General features: G+C 39.8%; 1 protein-coding gene across 2 annotated transcripts in view; it reads left to right on the top strand.

Annotated features, from left to right (window-relative positions):
- The first annotated feature begins 1,583 nt into the window (after positions 1-1,583).
- Positions 1,584-21,293, top strand: part of myo9b (myosin IXb) — a 98,029-nt gene continuing 78,319 nt past the window's right edge. For both annotated transcript variants that reach the window (XM_062023824.1, XM_062023823.1), the window contains exons 1-3: positions 1,584-1,924; positions 2,042-2,113; positions 7,716-8,445. In XM_062023824.1, coding sequence (XP_061879808.1) covers positions 7,717-8,445 — 729 coding nt within the window. In that variant the 5' untranslated portion in view covers positions 1,584-1,924; positions 2,042-2,113; position 7,716. The remainder of the gene's footprint in view (positions 1,925-2,041; positions 2,114-7,715; positions 8,446-21,293) is intronic.

Below are 21,293 nucleotides of genomic sequence, written 5' to 3'. Positions count from 1 at the left end.
CTATGATGGCAGCAACGATGTCTGCCAGACAGGAGAGAGTGGTCAGTGACGATCGAATCGAGAAAATGACAAAATGGGTCAAAGACCAAAAAGTTATTAACTGACAGCAGTGACAAATGTCAGACTGTAAACTTTCTCGAAAGAAAAGGACAAAATGGGAAGATGCTGATAATAACAGCAAAATGGAAAATATAAGAATTTCCAAGTAATGCTCAACTCAAGTGTGTGTGTGTGTGTGTGTGCGCGCGTTAAACTTCTTGTTGAATGATTTCAAATTATCTCTGAGTCTGAACTGAGGGAAAGGAAACCAAATTTTGAGCAGTCTCTCACGAGTTCAAAATACCAAATGAGGAGATTCTAAAAGAACAGACCGGTTTATGAAAGCCTTGATGGGGGAGGGGCACAGCTAAGAATACTTGAGTGAGATTCTGTGATCCAAATTCGAGATAGAGCTTTTTGATAATGATAATTTGTCAGAGTAAGGTTGTGTAATCAAAATTTGAGAATGAGCTTTGTCAATCAATCAAGAATATTTGCATTAAGTTCTGTGATCAAAATTCAGAAACAACCTTTAATAATTGATAAAGAATATGTGAGTGAGGTTGTGTGATCCATCCAATTTGAGAATTAGCTTTGATAATAATGATTGAGAGCCTCTGGCCCTCTGTGGATCATGGCCGCGGGGCCAATTTTGCCTGGCCCCTTGGGGCCTCTGTGGGTCGTGGCCGCGGGGCCAAGTTGGCCTGGCCCCTTGGGGCCTCTGACCCTCTATGGATCGGGGCCAAGTTGGCCTGACCCCTCGGGGCCTCTGGCCCTCTATGGATCATGGCCGCTGGGCCAAGTTGGCCTGACCCCTTAGGACCTCAGGCCCTCTGTGGGTCGCGGCCGCGGGGCCAAGTTGACCTGGCCCCTTGGGGCCTCTTACCCTCTATGGATCGTGGCCGCGGGGCCAAGTTGACCTGGCCCCTTGGGGCCTCTGGCCTTCTGTGGCTCGCGGCCGCGGGGCCAAGTTGGCCTGGCCCTTTGGGGCCTCTGGCCTTCTGTGGGTCGTGGCCGCGGGGCCAAGTTGGCCTGGCCCCTTGGGGCCTCTGACCGTCTATGGATCGTGGCCGCGGGGCCAAGTTGACCTGGCCCCCTGGGGCCTCTGACCCTCTATGGATCGTGGCCGCGGGGCCAAGTTGGCCTGGCCCCTTGGGGCCTCTGACCGTCTATGGATCATGGCCGCGGGGCCATGTTGGCCTGGCCCCTTGGGGCCTCTGGCCCTCTGTGGGTCGCGGCCGCGGGGCCAAGTTGACCTGGCCCCTTGGGGCCTCTTACCCTCTATGGATCATGGCCGCGGGGCCAAGTTGGCCTGGCCCCTTGGGGCTTAAGATTATTATTTTTGCAAAAGTAGTTTTGCTTGGGTCGCGGCCGCGGGGCCAAGTTGGCCTGGCCCCTTGGGGCCTCTGGCCCCCTGGGCCTGGGCCCGGTAGGCCCGGTCATTAATCCACCTATGTTGAGCACATATGACGTACTCCATGTGTGATGTGGAGCTGACCATGACATGCTCAATAAACAACATTTCCAACATGCCGCTAGAGGGCGCCCACGCCCCGCCAGCTTGGCTGTAGTACCGCGCCATAGCTTCATTTACCACAGGCCCAACTCACCTGAGCTCTTCAAAAAGTAGCCGACTATCATTATTCGCCACCTCCAGTCGTCTTTTTGCACAACTTCTTCACTTAAAAGCCAAACCGACGCACTTTTGACGTTAGTTTCCCAGCCTGCGGAGATGGACGCGTGTCACCGCAGAGGTGTGGTGAAGATCTAGGAAGTAACTTGGCTACTTTTCTCTCCGCTGGTTGGCAAGGAGGACGACACACAATCTAACAAATTGACAAATAAATTGTCCATTTTGAAGAGCGTTATCGACGCCGAAGTGCGTGTGAGTTGTGTGTTCGGCACCGGGACGTGCTTTGGACTTATTTCTGGGTTTATGTCTACCTGGAAACGCAGGTGAAGAAATGTGCTGAAATGTGATTGTGATTTTTTTCTTTTTTAGTTCTTCCCAAGAGTGCTTCCTTAAAAGAACTCCTCGCCTTTCTCAAGATGAAATGAATGTCTTTTCTTAGAGGTGAGCTCCACTTTTCTTGACATTTTTAACCATTTTGACAAGACTTATGGTGTAAAAGCTGATTTTTGATTGATTGAGACTTTTATTAGTAGATTGCACAGTACAGTTCATATTCCGTACAATTGACCACTAAATGGTAACACTCCAATAAGTTTTTCAACTTGTTTGAGTTTGAGTTTATTTGGAACATGCATGCATACAACAACAATTTCCAGTTTCTCTAGTCAACATGTCCGAAAAGGAGTAGGAAGAAACAGAGCTTATTTAATCCTACCCCTTTTCTTTTACATAAGTTGCTAAAACTTTTGTTCACTTCCTGTTCTCAATTTATTCACAATATACTCCATAAGTAATCACAATAAAAAATAAATAAATAATTGGTGAAGTAAGTTATATTTCATATGATGAGATAAGTAAGATTATTTTGAGAGGGAAAGAATGGATGAATTACCGTATTTTTCGGAGTATAAGTCGCACCGGCCGAAAATGCATGATAAAGAAGGGAAAAAACATATAAGTCGCATTTTTTGGGGGAAATTTATTAGATAAAAGCCAACACCAAGAATAGACATTTGAAAGGCAATTTAAAATAAATCAAGAATAGTGAACAGGCTGAATAAGTGTACGTTATATGAGGCATAAATAACCAACTGAGAAGGTGCCTGGTATGTTAACGTAACATATTATGGTAAGAGTCATTCAAATAACTATAACATATAGAACATGCTATACGTTTACCAAACAATCTGTCACTCCTAATCGCTAAATCCCATGAAATCTTATACGTCTAGTCTCTTACGTGAATGAGATCAATAATATTATTTGATATTTTACGCTATTGTGTTAATAATTTCACACATAAGTCGCTCCTGAGTATAAGTCGCACCCCCGGCCAAACTATGAAAAAAACTGTGACTTACAGTCCGAAAAATACGGCAAATAAATTCGGAATGTTTATCATGGTTCTTCTTCTTTGTACTTTGTAAACACTTTACGTTTGAAGTGTTTCTTGAAGTGGATCATATTAGTACATTGTTTGATTGCTTTGCTTAGTCCATTCCATCATTTAATTCCACATACTGATATACTGAAGGTCTTAAGTGTTGTACGTGCGTACAAATGTTTTAAATTACATTTTTCTCTAAGATTATATTTCTCCTCTTTTTTTGAGAAGAATTGTTGTATATTCTTGGGTAGCAGGTTGTAGTTTGCTTTGTGTATAATTTTAGCTGTTTGCAAATTCACTATGTCGTGGAATTTCAGTATCTTTGATTCAATAAATAAAGGATTTGTATGTTCTCTATATCCAACATTATGTATTATTCTAACTGATCTTTTTTGTAACACCGTTAATGAATGAAGTGTACTTTTGTAATTATTTCCCCATATTTCTACACAGTAACTCAGATATGGTGTAAAAGCTGATTTTTGATTGATTGAGACTTTTATTAGTAGATTGAACAGTACAGTTCATATTCCGTACAATTGACCACTAAATGGTAACACCCCAATAAGTTTTTAAGTCGGGGTCCACGTTAATCAATTCATGGTAATGATTCACTTAGTAAGGGTGTGTTTGGTGCTAAGGATTAACTGTTGAGTTTTTAAATTAACACACACTACACTGCAAAAAGTGAAATCTAAGTAAGATGAAATATGTCAAATAAGGGTGATATTTGCTTATTTTCTGTCTGATAAGATAATTCTCACTAAGCAGATTTTATGTTAGTGTTTTACTTGTTTTAAGGGTTTTGGTCCTAAATGATCTCAGTAAGATATTACAGCTTGTTGCTGAGATTTGATGAGCTATATTGAGTAAAACATGCTTGAAACTAGAATATCAACTGTTGCAAAGCTGTGTCATCAACACTCACAAGTAGAAAACTACTTTTTTTAACGTACTCATTTATTATTTCAAGCATGAAATAAAAAATCAAGACTTTGACACAATTGTGTCTCATAATTAAAACAGATGGACTTTGCTGTTTTATTTTCAATGAAACAATACAAAATACGTACTCGTATAGTAGTACAGTTGGCACAGTACAGTAAACTGACAGTTAATATTTAAACATTTAACATGTGACATTTCTAACAATTTTGAACATAAATAGTTCATGCACATTCAGATGAATTATTCAAAATTACAATTAAAAATTTTTGGGCCAGGGGCAGGGCTGTATATATGCGCACTAATTGGCTGAAAGAGCACGCACTTGGCGCGATGATGTCATGTTATCCATGGAGAAATGCATTTTTAGACAATATGATTTGCCTGAGCGGCTAGTAGACCCTGAGAGTTACCTTTCCATTAAGACCAATAAATTAGTTTTTAGTATAAGTTTGCTGGTTTCAAGAAATGTAATGCCGAGCGCATATCATTATGTCAAGATAATGGCACTAGCATTTACTTCATTTAAGAATATTTTTCAACATATTGAGCGAAAAGGTCTCATATTTTTTTTCCTACCAAGAAAAGTGCACTTGTTATTAGTGAGAATATACTTATTTTAAGGTATTTTTGGGTTCATTTAAGTTAGCTAATTTTACTTGTTTTGGAAAGTCTTGACAAGCCACATTTTCTTGTTCTATTGGCAGATAATTTTGCTTAGTTCAAATAAAATACCCCTAATTTTTGTATTTTTTTTCTTGTTTTTGAACACTGACTTTTTGCAGTGTACTAATAAAAGTTTCAATCAATCAATCATTAAAAGCAGCGGTGGCTGCGCCCGGGAATCATTTTTGGTTATTTAACCCTCAATTCCAACCCTTGATGCTGAGTGCCAAGCAGGGAGGTAATGGGTCCCATTTTTATAGTCTTTGGTATGACTCGGCCGGGGTTTGAACTCACAACCTACCGATCTCAGGGCTAACCACAAGGCCTCTGAGTAGGTAAACAGTTAAACAGATAATGCAAACAATTCATACATTTTGAAATATCATATTTTACACCAGAAAGTGGAACCATAATTTAAGCGGCATTTAAAAGTATTCAGGATGCCACCCGAACGGCTCCCTAGGGAGGTGTTTGGGGCACGTCCGACCGGTACGAGGCCAAGGGGAAGACCCAGGACACGTTGGGTAGACTATCTCTCCCGGCTGGCCTGGGAACGCCTCGGGATCCCCCGGGAGGAGCTGGACGAAGTGACTGGGGAGAGGGAAGTCTGGGTTTCCCTGAGCAGATGCCCGAACCACCTCATCTGGCTCCTCTCCATGTGGAGGAGCAGCAACTTTACTACGAGCCCCTACCAAATGACGGAACTTTTTTTCACCAAGTACCACCTCAGAAAAAACTTGGTTCTCCAAGTACCACCATTATGACCAGCATTAAAAAAAGTAGCGTAGTAGGCCTAAGTAATCATTAAAAACAAGACAGAGGTTTTATTTAACAATTATACTGTGTATTATTTTTGGCCACTGTAACATCACACATGGTTTGAACAGTAACACTGTTTGAATATGTAATTGATTCTTTGGCGTACCACTAGATTTACTGCCATAGAGGGTGTGTGGGTGTAGCTCAACTTCCCGCCACTAAATGTTTCTCTTCAGGATTAATTGGATATATTAGCCCTCGATTAATTGTTTGTTTGGATTTTTTATTTATTTTTAATACTAATATGTGTTGACCACATTAATGCTGCACACAGGAGTTGGACCATAGTGGAGATTTAGGTGAATATAGCAGCATTTTGCACCTTTTAAGACAACAAACTCTGTGAGAGTGAATCATCCACTCGTGGTGGTGAGGTAGTGCCAGTGTTTCCCACACATTCATTTATTTGTGGCGGCCCGCCACGAAAGAATTACGTCCGCCACAAATTAAAAAAAAAAAAAAAATATATATATATATATATATATATATATATATATATATATATATATATATATATATATATATATATATATATATATATATTTTATTTTTTTTGTCCTGTCCAGCTTCTCAGACAAATCATATAGTTGATGTAGATGCCCATATAGGCTGTTCAGATTTACTTTACAAAATTGAAGTGTAGGATACTTCTCTTGTTGCCTTATTTGTATTTGACCACTACCGTTTTCTGTTTATTTGTTACTGACTGTGGCAGGACACCTCTGCCTCTGTTTCACTTTATGTTGCTGGTAAATAATATGGTTGTAGTAGTAGGCTAAAGTTAAATGATTTAGTATGCACTAATTAAAGGGGCAGAGCTTTAAGAGACATTTTAGCTTTTATATTTTATACGATATATTTTTTGTAAGAACCACAATTAATAAATATATTTCAGTGAATAACTTATTGTTGAAATATGTATATAAATATGTACATAAAGTGTTGTAATTATATTGTAAAATGGATGGATGGACGGACGTTTAAAACAAAACTGTTATTATTACTTAGTAAGTATACATTTTTTGAGCCTTTTTAGAGAAAATCATACCATTCTTCTTCATCGTATGGGCAGCTGTTTTCCGGCACCCGGACCTGAGGCCGAGGGTCTATGCCTTTTACCACCCCAGGCCCGGGGGGCCCTCCCGTTCATATGTCAGGACACACAGAAGTGAGCCAGGTCACCGAGCAGTCATCCAGGTCCGCCAGGCCACGCAAACCATTAGGAGCACGATAAATCGGGCAACGCAGGATCACGTGGTCGGCAGTCTGCTCCTCCGCGCCACACTCACACGTCGCGTTAGGTGCTAAGCCCCACTGGAACATGTTTGAGCGAAAGCGACCGACACCAGTTCGGAGGCGGTTAAGCCTCACCCAGGCCACTCGTGGTAGTGAGAGGCCTGGTATTGAGCCGGTGTCAGGTATGAAGTCACGGAGTCTGGAGGAGATGGTATGCTCCAGGTCCGTGCTCCATTTGTGATTCGCCCAGTGAGCCGCCCTGATGTTGTTGTCACTGCATTGCTGCAGGAGCTTCAGGGCGGCTGGTACCAGTGGGTCTCTGGAGGGGAGGCGGGGCGTTGGCTCTGAGGAGAGTGTGAGCCTTTCATGGAGCAGGTGGTTCTCATCCATGTTTGCCCGGCCCGCCAGAGTTGCTACAGCACCTTGGCGACGAAGCTCAGCGGGTTGGATGCCTGCTAAGATGGGCAGTAGCTCCACAGGGGTGGGGCGCAGGCATCCAGTGATAACACGCAAGGCTTCGTTGATCGGGACATCAAGTTGTTTAGAGTGAGCACTGCGCGCCCAGACAGGTGCGCAGTACTCAGCAGTTGAGTAGACCAGGGCAAGTGCTGCTGTTCGCAGAGTTCTTGCCCCGGCACCCCAACCGGACCCGACCAACCGTCTCAGCAGTGAGACGCGGGTGTTGAGTCATACCATTGTAGTAAATTATGCAAATTACTCGATGATGTCATGGTGACCACGCCCATAGCCACGCCCCCACCGCCACAGGTATCTTGGCAGTTTATGGGAAACACTGAGTGCACACCATTTTGCTTTAATTGCTGCAAAATGTAATCAACAATCAATGTCAGAAGTGTTTTTAATACCCATTCCCACATTTTTTCCATCCAGACATGACATTTAGTTGCTTTTAAGCAGCTCTTGGATTCGGTTTAAGTTCTATCATTAGGTCCAGTTGGATCTTGCTGAGGTTTTCTTCCCTTCGTTCAGGATGAGCGCTTCCGATGGAGAGGCCCGCGTCGTGCAGATTTCCCCCAGGCTGCCCCAGGCCTCTGTGCCCACCTACTGCCCGCTTCAGATCGGCGCCGGGGACACGGCCAGGGCAGTCATCTCCAACGCAGTGGTCACCCTGGGGCTGGACGCCGGCAGGACGTACAACCTGCTGGAGGTGAGAAAAAGCGGCCGTGAGGAGAAGCTGACGCTGGAGGCCGGAGACTCCCCTCTGGAGCGAGTCCTGCTGTGGCCCAAGGAAGCCCAGAGGTGGCACCCTGAGAGCCGGGGGTACTACTTCATCCTGGAAGAGGCCAACAATGGAGACTATGATGATCTGTGCGACCTCCCCACTCTGACTGAGGATTCTATCCTGGAGGTTTTACGGCAACGCTTCCACCAGCACAAAATCTACACGTACGCCAGCAACATCCTCCTGGCGCTCAACCCCAACAAGTTCCTCCCCTTGTACTACAACCCCAAGTATGTCAAGATGTACGAGAATCAGCCGCTGGGGAAGCTGAGCCCGCATATATTCGCCATGGCCGACCTGGCCTACAGAGCCATGCTGAACCGGAAGGTGGACCAGTGCATCGTCCTGTCTGGCGAAAGTGGATCCGGGAAGACGGAAAGCGGAAGCTACCTCGTCCACTGCCTGACGGCGCTTAGCCAGCAGACGTACTCCACCGGCATAGAGCGCACCGTCCTGGGAGCCAGCCCCGTGCTCGAGGTAGGAAGTCATGCGATTGTTTCTACGGCAACGAGTGCATGCAGCCATTTCCTGTTTGTTGGATTTTGTGTCCAATTTTGCTTAAAAATTCTCAGGGTTTGTTTACTGTCAAAATATTCTCTAAAAATATACAAATCACCAATGACATACAACATTTACCGTATTTTTCGGACTATAAGTCGCAGTTTTTTTCATAGTTTGGCCGGGAGTGCGACTTATACTCAGGAGCGACTTCTGTGTGAAATTATTAACACATTACCGTGAAATATCAAATAATATTATTTAGCTCATTCACGTAAGAGACTAGACGTATAAGATTTCATGGGATTTAGCGATTAGGAGTGACAGATTGTATGGTAAACGTATAGCATGTTCTATATGTTATAGTTATTTGAATGACTCTTACCATAATATGTTACGTTAACATACCAGGCACCTTCTCAGTTGGTTATTTATGCCTCATATAACGTACACTTATTCAGCCTGTTGTTCACTATTCTTTATTTATTTTAAATTGCCTTTCAAAGGTCTATTCTTGGTGTTGAATTTTATCGAATAAATTTCCCCAAAAAATGCAACTTATACTCCAGTGCGACTTATACTCCGAAAAATATGGTAAATAAAATAAATCGACTAACACCATATGTTAAATCACACCATGAGAAGTAAGCTTGTTCAGTTTAGGATCAGCAAATTTACCAATTACCGTATTTTTCGTTTTCTTTTAGTGCGGTTTTGAAGGAGGATAGAGATGCCCTTTCTTTTACACCTGTTGGGAGTGCATTCCATATCGATGTGGCATAGAAGGAGAATGAGTTAAGACCTTTGTTAGATCGGAATCTGGGTTTAACGTGGTTAGTGGATCTCCCCCTGGTGTTGTGGTTATGGTGGTCATTTACGTTAAGGAAGTAGTTTGACATGTACTTCGGTATCAGGGAGGTGTAGCGGATTTTATAGACTAGGCTCAGTGCAAGTTGTTTTACTCTGTCCTCCACCCTGAGCCAGCCCACTTTGGAGAAGTGGGCAGGAGTGAGGTGTGATCTGGGGTGGAGGTCTAGAAGTAATCTGACTAGCTTGTTCTGGGATGTTTGGAGTCTAGATTTGAGGGTTTTGGAGGTGCTAGGGTACCAGGAGGTGCATGCGTAATCGAAAAAGGGTTGAATGAGAGTTCCCGCTAGAATCTTCATGGTGCTTTTGTTGACCAGAGAGGAGATTCTATAGAGAAATCTCGTTCGTTGGTTGACCTTTTTGATTACCTTGGTTGCCATTTTATCACAGGAAAGATTAGCCTCTAGAATGGAACCTAGGTAGGTGACCTCATCTTTCCTGGTGATAACAATGTCACCCACTTTTGTAGTGAAGTCACTGACTTTCTTAAGGTTAGTGATGATGACCATAAGACATGAAACAAAGTAGCGTGGTCCTGGCTGCTCCGTACAATATGGCCAAAGTAGCAATGAGGAAACACCGGAAAAAACGTGACGTTCACTTCAAGATAAGTTGGGATTAGTTTCATTGGAATAAGACTCACCCCCCAGACACAAGTGTCAGATGTATTTTTACACCTTTACCTGTATGACCGTTACCTGAAACATTACTTGTTTATTAGAAACTTTACCTCCATTAAAAAAACATTTAATTAAATAAATATTACAATTCAAGAAAAAGAAAAATGGAAACTGTAATGGTTCCTACTCCATTTCAGACATCTTGTGAACTGTATGCAAGTGTTGTAACCTTGTATACACACTACCGTTCAAAAGTTTGGGGTCACATTGAAATGTCCTTATTTTTTAAGGAAAAGCACTGTACTTTTCAATGAAGATAACTTTAAACTAGTCTTAACTTTAAAGAGATACACTCTATACATTGCTAATGTGGTAAATGACTATTCTAGCTGCAAATGTCTGGTTTTTGGTGCAATATCTACATAGGTGTATAGAGGCCCATTTCCAGCAACTATCACTCCAGTGTTCTAATGGTACAATGTGTTTGCTCATTGGCTCAGAAGGCTAATTGATGATTAGAAAACCCTTGTGCAATCATGTTCACACATCTGAAAACAGTTTAACTCGTTACAGAAGCTACAAAACTGACCTTCCTTTGAGGAGATTGAGTTTCTGGAGCATCACATTTGTGGGGTGAATTAAACGCTCAAAATGGCCAGAAAAAGAGAACTTTCATCTGAAACTCGACCGTCTATTCTTGTTCTTAGAAATGAAGGCTATTCCACAAAATTGTTTGGGTGACCCCAAACTTTTGAACGGTAGTGTATGTTCATATAAAACTAAACTAAAACGTTGCTTGTACAGTTGACAAAGGCTTTGTAATGACACAGTCTCACCCCAGAATGGAACATTTTGACTTCTGTTATTATTGCATGTACTGGTTTGATTTCTCCCAATTGGCCCTTTTGGGGTCTCTCAAATGACATTTTAAGCCAATACAACAGTCAATCTATTCCAAGTATGTAGCAAACTTACCGTTGTACTATTCTAACAGAGCTAATTAAATACTTTTGATTACTACTATTAAACCCACTTTGGCCTGTGGAAACGTTCCAAATGCCTTTTGTTTTCTCAGCAACCTGTAGAGATGAGTGTGTTTGGGGGGTTACACATGGTGTGTGTATCTTGTCTCAGATCCTCTTTTTAAGGCACATTATTAATCACTTCTGCTGCAAAACACAAAGCAACCGTCACAGGACACCGCTTCCCTCATACATACTGTACTGCACACACAGAAGGAAGAAATATGTCGTTTGTTTTGTATTTCCTGCATAAAAATAGCAGCTGAAAGAAGCACATGGAAAATAAATCATCAAAAATTGGAAGGTCTGTGTTGCCAGAAGAGAAATACCTTAAAATAAAGATTCTGGGAATTTGCATGTTTTTTTTTTGCCTGGAGATTTAAAGCAGAAGTAAGAATTAAATCATTTTTTGTTCCCTTTTTGTTTTTGTTTTTTTGTCAAATGCAGTGGGACATGAAAAGTGGATCACCATTATGTATTAGTTCTTAATTCAAAACACTTTCCTAATGGGAATCCGTCGCAATGCAATAATCTGTTCCAGAGTCAAAACTGTAACTGTTGTAAACATTTTCAACTGTACAAACAATGCATGAAGTGACATTTCAACACCATTTAACAGTCATACCATCCTACTGAGCCGAGGAAGTAGGGATGTTCTGAGCAGGGTTTTATGCTGCCAATACAGATTATCAATCAATGATAATGGTCGATACGATCACATGCATTATATTCAGTGCTATTGACACTGTAAAAATATCAACGTGATAAACTATAAACTTATTTTCTTTTATTAAATACAATTGTTTGATCAAAGCCAAGTCAATAGTACACAATACCTAAACTAAAGTAAAAATGAATATCACCAACTCCTATTCCATTTAAATACTTTGGTTTTTTTCCCCCTAAAAGTCCTCCTGTATTTGGGGGCTTATTTCCTGAGTTTTTAGATATTAACAAACAAGTGATTTTTCTGAAGGAAAAAAAAAATATTGATGTAATCACTCTAGTATTGATGATATACTGATACTACTCTTGATATCAACAGTACCGCTATTTGGTTGGATCTGCCCTCTCGTGTGTATGCCTGTTGCTATATTATAGTTTCTTGAGACTCTTATTAATCTACTTGTTAATATCCAGTTACCGGTAATAACTTTTTTTTCCGCTGTAACGTTTTTCCTTCTAAAATGGTCTTCTGTTGTTTCAAGATAGCTTAGCGTCTACATTAGCGATTAGCTAACCTTCTTGTCTTCTTTTGCTTGTTCTTACTCAGTGTGTTACATTTATACTTGTAAGAAATTAGGGTTATTTGCCACAATTTAGGTGATTATTATTAATATTATTATTATTAATATTATTATTATTATTAACTTAAAGGAGTTGTTTGCAACATTTACACAGATGCCTAGAGCAGTGTTTTTCAACCTTTTTTGAGCCATGGCACATTTTTTGCGTTGAAAAAATCCTGAGGCACACCACCAGTAGAAATCACTAAAAAACGAAACTCAGTTGACAGTAAAAAGTCGTTGTCGCAAGTGTTGGATATGACTTTAAACCATAACCAAGCATGCATCAATATAGCTCTTGTCTCAAAGTAGGTGTACTGTCACCACCTGTTACATCACACTCTGACTTATTTGGACTTTTTTGCTGTTTTCCTGTGTGTAGTGTTTTAGTTCTTGTCTTGCGCTCCTCTTTTGGTGGCTTTTCCTCTTTTTTTGGTATTTTCCTGTAGCAGTTTCATGTCTTCCTTTTGAGTGATATTTCCCACATCTACTTTGATTTAGCAATTGAGAATATTTCAATTATTTTTATCCTTCTTTGTGGGGACATTGTTGATTATCATGTCATGTTCGGATGTACATTGTGGACGCCGTCTTTGCTCCACAGTAAGTCTTTGCTGTCGTCCAGCATTCTGTTTTTGTTTACTTTGTAGCCAGTTCAGTTTTAGTTTCGTTCTGCATAGCCTTCCCTAAGCTTCAATGCCTTTTCTTAGGGGCACTCACCTTTTGTTTATTATTGGTTTAAGCATAAGACACCTTTTTACCTGCACACTGCCTCACGTTGTTTCCGACATCTACAAAGCAATTAGCTACCGGCTGCCACCTACTGATATGGAAGACTATTACACGGTTACTCTGCCGAGCTCTAGACAGCACCGACACTCAACAACAACACATCATTTGCAGACTATAATTACTGGTTTGCAAAACATATTTTTAACCCAAATAGGTGAATTTAGATAATCTCCCACGGCACACCAGACTGTATCTCACGGCACACTAGTGGTTGAAAAACACTGGCCTAGGGGACGCTGACTTTCCATTGTATTTTACACAGTATGTATTGCCCTCTTTTGGCTTCTAGGGCGTAATGACGCACGCTACGTACGTATGTAACACGTGCACGCACATCAGCTTTGGGTATTTTTAGCTAATTATAGCAATTTGAATAGTTAGTGGTAACTGTCATTGAATATATTCTATCATAACATCACATGACTGCAAATTGTTTGTCGCTTCTCTTGGACTGCTTTAGTAAGTGTGCACGCGCTCCTTGCATGTACGTTGATGAGACAGGGAATGTAAACACAATAATTTTTTTTCGGGCCAGCAAAAAATGTCATTACATAAACTTAGTAATTGGGTACAATTTAGACCATTTTAAAACAAACATGTTCTGTTAAACCACGAATGGTAACGCAAGCTAGCAAATGCTGTTCTTGTTGTATTTGAAAAATGTTACTGTGAGTAAGTTGCAAACAGCCCCTTTAACGGAGCGGCTCCACACTGTGTATGGACATACAGTTACCTGCTACCTGCATCTGTCACTCGCGGGACCAAAAATGGATAAACGATTGGAAGACATAAGTCGACATTGGCTGATCACATACTTTTTTTGGGGGAAAAAGTTGGCGGCTACTGATTGCGCATCCCTAATAAAAAGTTATCTTCTCTACGTTTACATTAGCTGCTAATCATTTAAGCATATATCCAAGCCAAAATGGCTCATCAGTGTGTGCTTGAGAGCGAAAATTAAAAAAAACTGCAATTTTGATTTTCAACTGCCAGAAATTGTTTGAATATTGAGTTTGAGTTTATTTGGAACATGCATGCATACAACATGATACATCACAATTTCCAGTTTCTCTTTTCAACATGTTCGAAAAGGAGTAGGAAGAAGCAGAGCTTATTTAATCCTACCCCTTTTCTTTTACATAACAGTTGCTAAAACTTTTGTTCACTTCCTGTTCTCAATTTATTCACAATGTACTCCATAAGTAATCACAATAAAAATAAATAAATAAATAATACTCGGTGAAGTAGGTTACATTTCATATGGTGAGATGAGTAAGATTATTTTGAAAAAATGATTGGATGGATGGATGAAATAAATTCAGAATGTCTATCATGGTATCATGAATATTGACTGATATGAAGCTAGCAGCATATCGTGTGACCATTTCGTTAAAGCAGAAGTGGCCACATTTTTTGACACGAGGGCCAAAATTGGTCGGGGGCCGTTGTATTTAAACTGTATAAAAAAAGTTAAAATAACTTATAGTTAAAAATCGTGTATAAAACCTCTATTTCTTTATTCCAAATCTGTGTGCTGAACTGAGTGTGTGTGCGCTGATACATTTACACAACTATGTTTACACGTAATTGGCGATCCCCAATTATTTATGTCTGCATATTAATTTGATCCCAAATTGAATAAGGATGGTGAAACGATACAGCACAACCTGCGATAAAACCCAATTTTCGGGGGAAATTGCTAATATGCTGTCGTACGCACACACACACACATACAACTCATTTTCTTACTAACCAGCAGAGTGAGGATCATAACATAACTATGATTATTTGTACATAAATTAATTTACAATTTTCGTCCTGGTCGTGGAACTGTGGACCAGATCTATACTCTCGGCAGGGTCCCTGAGGGTGCATGGGAGTTTGCCCAACCAGTCTACATGTGCTTTGTGGACTTGGAGAAGTCCTGTGGGGGGAGTGCTCAAAGAGTATGGGGTATCGGACTGTCTGATTGTGGTGGTCCGCTCCCTGTATGATCAGTGTCAGAGCTTGGTCCGCATTGCCAGCAGTAGGTCTGACCCGTTTCCAGTGAGGGTTGGACTCCGCCAAGGTTGCCCTTTGTCACCGATTCTGTTCATAACTTTTATGGACAGAATTTCTAGGCGCAGTCAGGGCGTTGCGGGTATCTGGTTTGGTGGCTGCAGGATTAGGTCTCTGGCTTCATCTGGCCAAGATCTTCAGCTCTCACTGGATCAGTTAGTCGAGTGAGAAGCGACTTGGATGGGAATCAGCACCTCCATGTCTGAGTCCGTGGTTCTCGCCCGGAAAAGGGTGGAGTGCCATCTCCGGGTTGGGGAAGAGATCTTGCCCCAAGTGGAGGAGTTTAAGTACCTTGGAGTCTTGTTCACGAGTGAGGGAAGAGTGGATCATGAGATGGACAGGTGGGTCGGTGCGGCGTCCTCAGAATGCGGACGCTGTATCGAACCGTTGTGGTGAAGAAGGAGCTGAGCCGGAAGGCGAAGCTCTCAATTTACCGGTAGGTTGCTGTTGGTATGACCACTGACACGTAGAGGCATAGCTTGATAGCCGTTGTGATGGCGTCCAGATGTTTCGGAGCCGTTGGAACACTCTTGCAGCTTTGCCAATTCTGTTATTGACGTAAACGTTTGACTCTTACTTTATTCACTTCCCTGACAACCTCCTTTTTGTAATCATTGAGAAACATCAAACACAGATAAAATGCCTCAAACATGGTGTGGCGAGAGAGCGATTTGCATATTATCTATCATGCTTTGTAGTGGATTTAGATAGGTGTAATTGGGAATGGTGCCAAGACATTTTTTTATAATGTCCATATAGTTTAGTGGACAGGTGAGATTGTGTGTACACATGTTTTTTTGTTTTTTGCATGGATGAGAGAGGTTGTTTGGATGCTACATTTACGTAAATAGAGGCCATGCTTCGGAAGCTGGTGGGCCGCACATGGTTTTTAGTTTGGACACTGCTGCATTAAAAGACATGCATGTTTTAGGATCAAAATAGTTAGGTTAATGTACAATTAATATTTTCCACTAAAGCTCCCAGCCCGTTTCACCAGACTTTACACGTCATTGCTCGTCACACGCTAGACCAGGGGTCACCAACCTTTTTGAAACCAAGAGCTACTTCTTGGGTACTGATTAATGCGAAGGGCTACCAGTTTGATACACACTTAAATAAATTGCCAGAAATAGCCAATTTGCTCAATTTACCTTTAACTCTATGTTATTATTAATAATTAATGATATTTACACTTAATTGAACGGTTTAAAAGAGGAGAAAACACGAAAAAAATGACAATTACATTTTGAAACATAGTTTATGTTCAATTTCGACTCTTTAAAATTCAACCGAAAAAAAGAAGAGAAAAACTAGCTAATTCGAATCTTTTTATGGAACATCATTAGTAACTTTTCCTGATTAAGGTTAATTTTAGAATTTTGATGACATGTTTTAAATAGGTTAAAATCCAATCTACACTTTGTTAGAATATATAACAAATTGGACCAAGCTATATTTCTAACAAAGACAAATCATTATTTCTTCTAGATTTTCCAGAACAAAAATTTTAAAAGAAATTCAAATAAGGTTTGAAACCTTTGAAATAAGGTTTACATTTGATTCTACAGATTTTGTAGATTTGCCAGAATAATTTTTTTGCATTTTAATCATAAGTTTGAAGAAATATTTCACAAATATTCTTCGTCGAAAAAACAGAAGCTAAAATGAAGAATTAAATAAAAATGTATTTATTATTCTTTACAATAAAAAAAATCAATTTACTTTAACATTGGTTTAAATTGTCAGGAAAGAAGAGGAAGGAATTTAAAAGGTAATAAGGTATATGTGTTTAAAAATCCTAAAATCATTTTTAAGGTTGTATTTTTTCTCTAAAATTGTCTTTCTGAAAGTTATAAGAAGCAAAGTAAAAAAATTAATGAATTTATTTAAACAAATGAAGACCACGTCTTTAAAATATTTTCTTGGATTTTCTAATTCTATTTGAGTTTTGTCTCTCTTAGAATTAAAAATGTCGAGCAAAGCGAGACCAGCTTTCTAGTAAATAAATACAATTAAAAAAATAGAGGCAGCTCACTGGTAAGTGCTGCTATTTGAGCTATTTTTAGAACAGGCCAGCGGGCTACTCATCTGGTCCTTACGGGCGACCTGGTGCCCGCGGGCACCGCGTTGGTGACCCCTGCGCTAGACCAATAAATTCCCTAAGACTTGAAAGTAAACCTCCAGTGTCCCGTTATGTAGGTTGTGGTTTTGTGGCCTTCACCCAAAGCATTTAGCCATAATAAACCCATACACCAAAGAACTAGATCCTAATTCAGACAATAGCACACACGTGCGTGCTTGAGTGCTCCTGTGCTGTTATTTACAATTTAATGGTATTCTGCAATTTTCCCTCTCTGTGAGGATTCCCTTTGTCCTAATGACTCACAACCCAGCAACTGGGTGAGCTAGTGTTTTGTGTTGTGTTTCAGTAGAGCTAATCTGAAACGCAGTGGGAATGCACGGCAGCTGGGCGTTGTCTTGGAGGTAACACGTGTCAGAACAGGCTCGAACGGGTTTGTCGAGGTCTCACCTTCCGCCATAGTCGCCATAAGCACAGCTGACTTCCTGCTACTCTGTTTGAAAGCTTCTCTAGGCATACTCTGGTATGTGTGTATATACAGTATATGTGCTAGTATTTAAAGGTTATGTGGATGCAAAAGCTACAGGGGGCGCCGTAGGCTATAATCATCATACCCAAAAAGCATTCTGCAGAAGGTGGCTGTCAATACATGATTAGTATCAGAAGAAATGATCTGTCAATGCATGTGCATGAACTGCATCACTTTTTGTCAATTTTTGTTATCAAAATGTATTTTACGACAGCATATGGCAGTTACATTTGTGCACGCTGTCACTGTTAGCATGGTTTTCAATGTTTAAGTTATGATGGTTTAAATGTCACTTCATTGATCCTGTCACTAGATAGAGACTTTGACTGGTTTAAGGTGGCGGCCCCACGTCTCGGCCATTAAATATGCATGGAGGTCAAACTGGCTCTGTTTTTAATGGGTACAAGGTGCCATTTAGCCTTTCTCGAAGAAAAAATGCCCTATGCTTGTGTTGTTTTCGGCTGTACGACTCGTTCAAGTCGCGAAAAGGATAAACGTTTCTTCAGAGTTCCTCGAGAGGTAATCAAGAAGGTCGAAAGAGTGCAAGATTTCACAAAACGAGAAAAGCTCTCCACTTCAATGGAGCAGAGTTGCAGAATGCACAAGTTTACAGTAATCACTTCGTTAAAAGTTTGTTTGATATTATGATATTTGTATTTCTTAAACACGTTTGCTACGAGTGTTTTTCGAAAAGCACCAACTGAGCGAGTCGAAGTAAAATAAATCAAATGTGAGCAAAACCTAAAAGAGTTATGTTTTTACCAAAGGCAGCAAACATAGATGAAGATTTCAGCACATACACAATGTTGGCATATATAGTTATATTTTGATAAAGACGGGGGTAAACATGCTAGTCGTAAACGCCGTGTGCAACAAGATTAAGACAATTACAAACATGACGCAGTTAAATCAGGAAATGCAACCTTTCCCGAGCAAAAAACTATGCATATTTATATGCATTGTCTTGATAGCAATATCCTTGACCCAGCCACACAAAAAAGTTGTAGTCCTCCAAGCTTTTTCAAGTTTTCATCTGTTTTGTCGTGTAGAATGAGCACAATAGTTCGATATGTCTGGGAACGCGGCCATCGTATAATCCTTGATCTCACTCGACAAATCATTTTTTGAAAAGTATAGGGATCTATTCCATTGCATAGTTGGATATTTTTTGCTCGTGTCTGCTTTTTGCAGGAAGATTTAAGCCTCTTTTGTTTTCAGAAAAGTTCGCACGCTGCTTGCTGTACAAAACCATCTTAGCATGGTTGACCACCACTGGTTTTCACTTCCGGGAAGAAGTCATGTGACGGAATACAAGCAATAGTGTATGAAAAGGAAGAGGCTTATTTTTGGTGCATGGGCAAACATATTTGGCAGCTCAGTAAATCAAATCAGTGGCAGGTAATAACAAACTGAAAATTTGACAAAAATATTTCTATGATTAAATTTCCTAAAATTCCAATTGTTTTTTTTTGTTTTTTTTTAAACTTCTATTGGACTTTTTAGAAGGAACAAATATAAAGAAAAAAATAAAGGTATCTAAACTATCAAGAAATTTAACTAAAAAAAATAAATAAACAAAATGATAAAGTACAAAACATGCTTGTGGGAGCATACATATATTTTTAAATATATATATTTTAATTAACTATTATGGTACTTTTTTATACTTGAAAAAGTATATGAAATTAAACATTAAATATAATAATCTTGTATAAAAAGTATTTAAAAATTAAAATTTCAAGACAAATATGTATTTTGTTGTATAACAGCTGAACATATTTACAATATTAATCATTATTTAACGTGTAAATGCTGTTAGTTATTTTTCTTATGTACAAGTATATTAATGTTTGGTATTTAGAATTTGTTTTCACGTGTTTTTGCTCTCTGCTGGCTGCTCAGCTCGCCATATAGCAGCACTGTAGCTAACCAGCTTTTCATTACAATGTTCAGAAATATTTGACCATATTAGCTTTTTTTCTGTTCTTAGCTGGCTACTCTCCCCTACCAGCTACATTTCTGTTAAAGTGATCAAAGCACAAATTCTTCTGTTGCACTACAATGCCTCGAAGATCAAAAACTTATTCTGCACCTGCAAGCCTTCTGCTGACCGGGAGATCAAAAATAAACAGACTGTCAACATTGACGAAGAAAAATGCATTATTTGTGATCAACTAATCACAACAGCACTATATAAAATCAACAATTATGGTATTATAGTGATATTAAAGGAAACATAGCTTCAGTAACAGAATAGGTATCCAAATTCAGATCTTCGGATCGGTGGTAAAAAAATAAATAAAAATTGTGAATCGGTGCATCAATATTTGGGTATTGTCTCGGTGTTATTTTCCGTTATTTCGATTAATGCCGTTGATGTTAAAATGTTGGCTCTGTATCTGTATTGGTTGTCTTTCATTTTAATATTTCAATTTGTGCAATCTCTTGTTAAACAATTTTTAAATAATTTTAGAACATTTGGGAAGTAGAGAAACAAGTTTGTAGTTTGTAAAGTTTGTCTCCAGTCTTATAAATTGGTATGACTTTGGCTATTTTCATTTTATCTTGGAACTTGCCTGTTTGAAATGATAGATTGCTGATATGTTAGACGTTCTGACATCTCTTCAATAACATTTTTGACCATTTACATATCAATTCCATTACAATCAGTTTAGGTCTTGGATTTACATTTTTTCACAATATTGATGGTTTCCTCTTTTGTCACACCTTCAAGGAACATAGTTGGGATTTCGGTCTATTCAAGTCCTCAACTGACTCAAGATCTGGAATCCTTTCCTCCAGATTTGGTCCAATGTTCCCAAAGTACTTATTGAAGCTTTCAACTACTGTCATTTCTTACATTTTCATCTGAAAAGTATTTAGGATAATCCTTCTTAGCATCATTTTTAATAATCTGTTGGATCTATGTGTCGTCTGCCACATCTCTCTCCATCTTATCTGACTTAGATTGATGAGTGACTATGTTGAAACGTCACTGCCTTTGGACAGCTGGAAAATTCCTGAGAATGAGTTCTGTACCAGCCAGCGTATTATGATCGCACAATACAGCGTGTTAGTTCTTTGGCCTGTTGAGACACGACCCTTAGCGAAACTCGCGCTGGAATGAGGAACGACTTTAAGCCTACTTTGGGAGAATGGCTTAACATTTTGAAGTGGAAGCTGATCTGAAGTTAGCAGAACGGAAGCTTGATCATGTGCTACATTTTCTGCAGGGTTCATACCAGTGACTCAAATATATATAATCTTACTTCCTACATTTTCCTGCACAATGTTTTCATCACTTGATCAGTAACTTGTGCTTTCTACATGACTGATGCCTAATGTAACCTGCATGTCAGCGGTTTTAAGTACTGCAGACGCAGGAAAGTGATCACATCTCAAGTGACATCACAAGTCACAAGTTCTACTTATTATCATAGAAACCAGCTGCAAATGCACGTATGTATGCATTGCCTGACATTTCATGTTTAATCAACTTGATCAAGTTTCCAAACAGTGCGTTTGGTGAACGCTTCATTCGGATCGCATCTATCAAAAAAGCAGCCTTTGCAG

The sequence above is a fragment of the Entelurus aequoreus genome, linkage group LG16 (assembly GCF_033978785.1).
Source record: "Entelurus aequoreus isolate RoL-2023_Sb linkage group LG16, RoL_Eaeq_v1.1, whole genome shotgun sequence".
Lineage (NCBI taxonomy): Eukaryota > Metazoa > Chordata > Actinopteri > Syngnathiformes > Syngnathidae > Entelurus > Entelurus aequoreus.
This window is presented reverse-complemented; position numbering and strand designations above follow the sequence as displayed.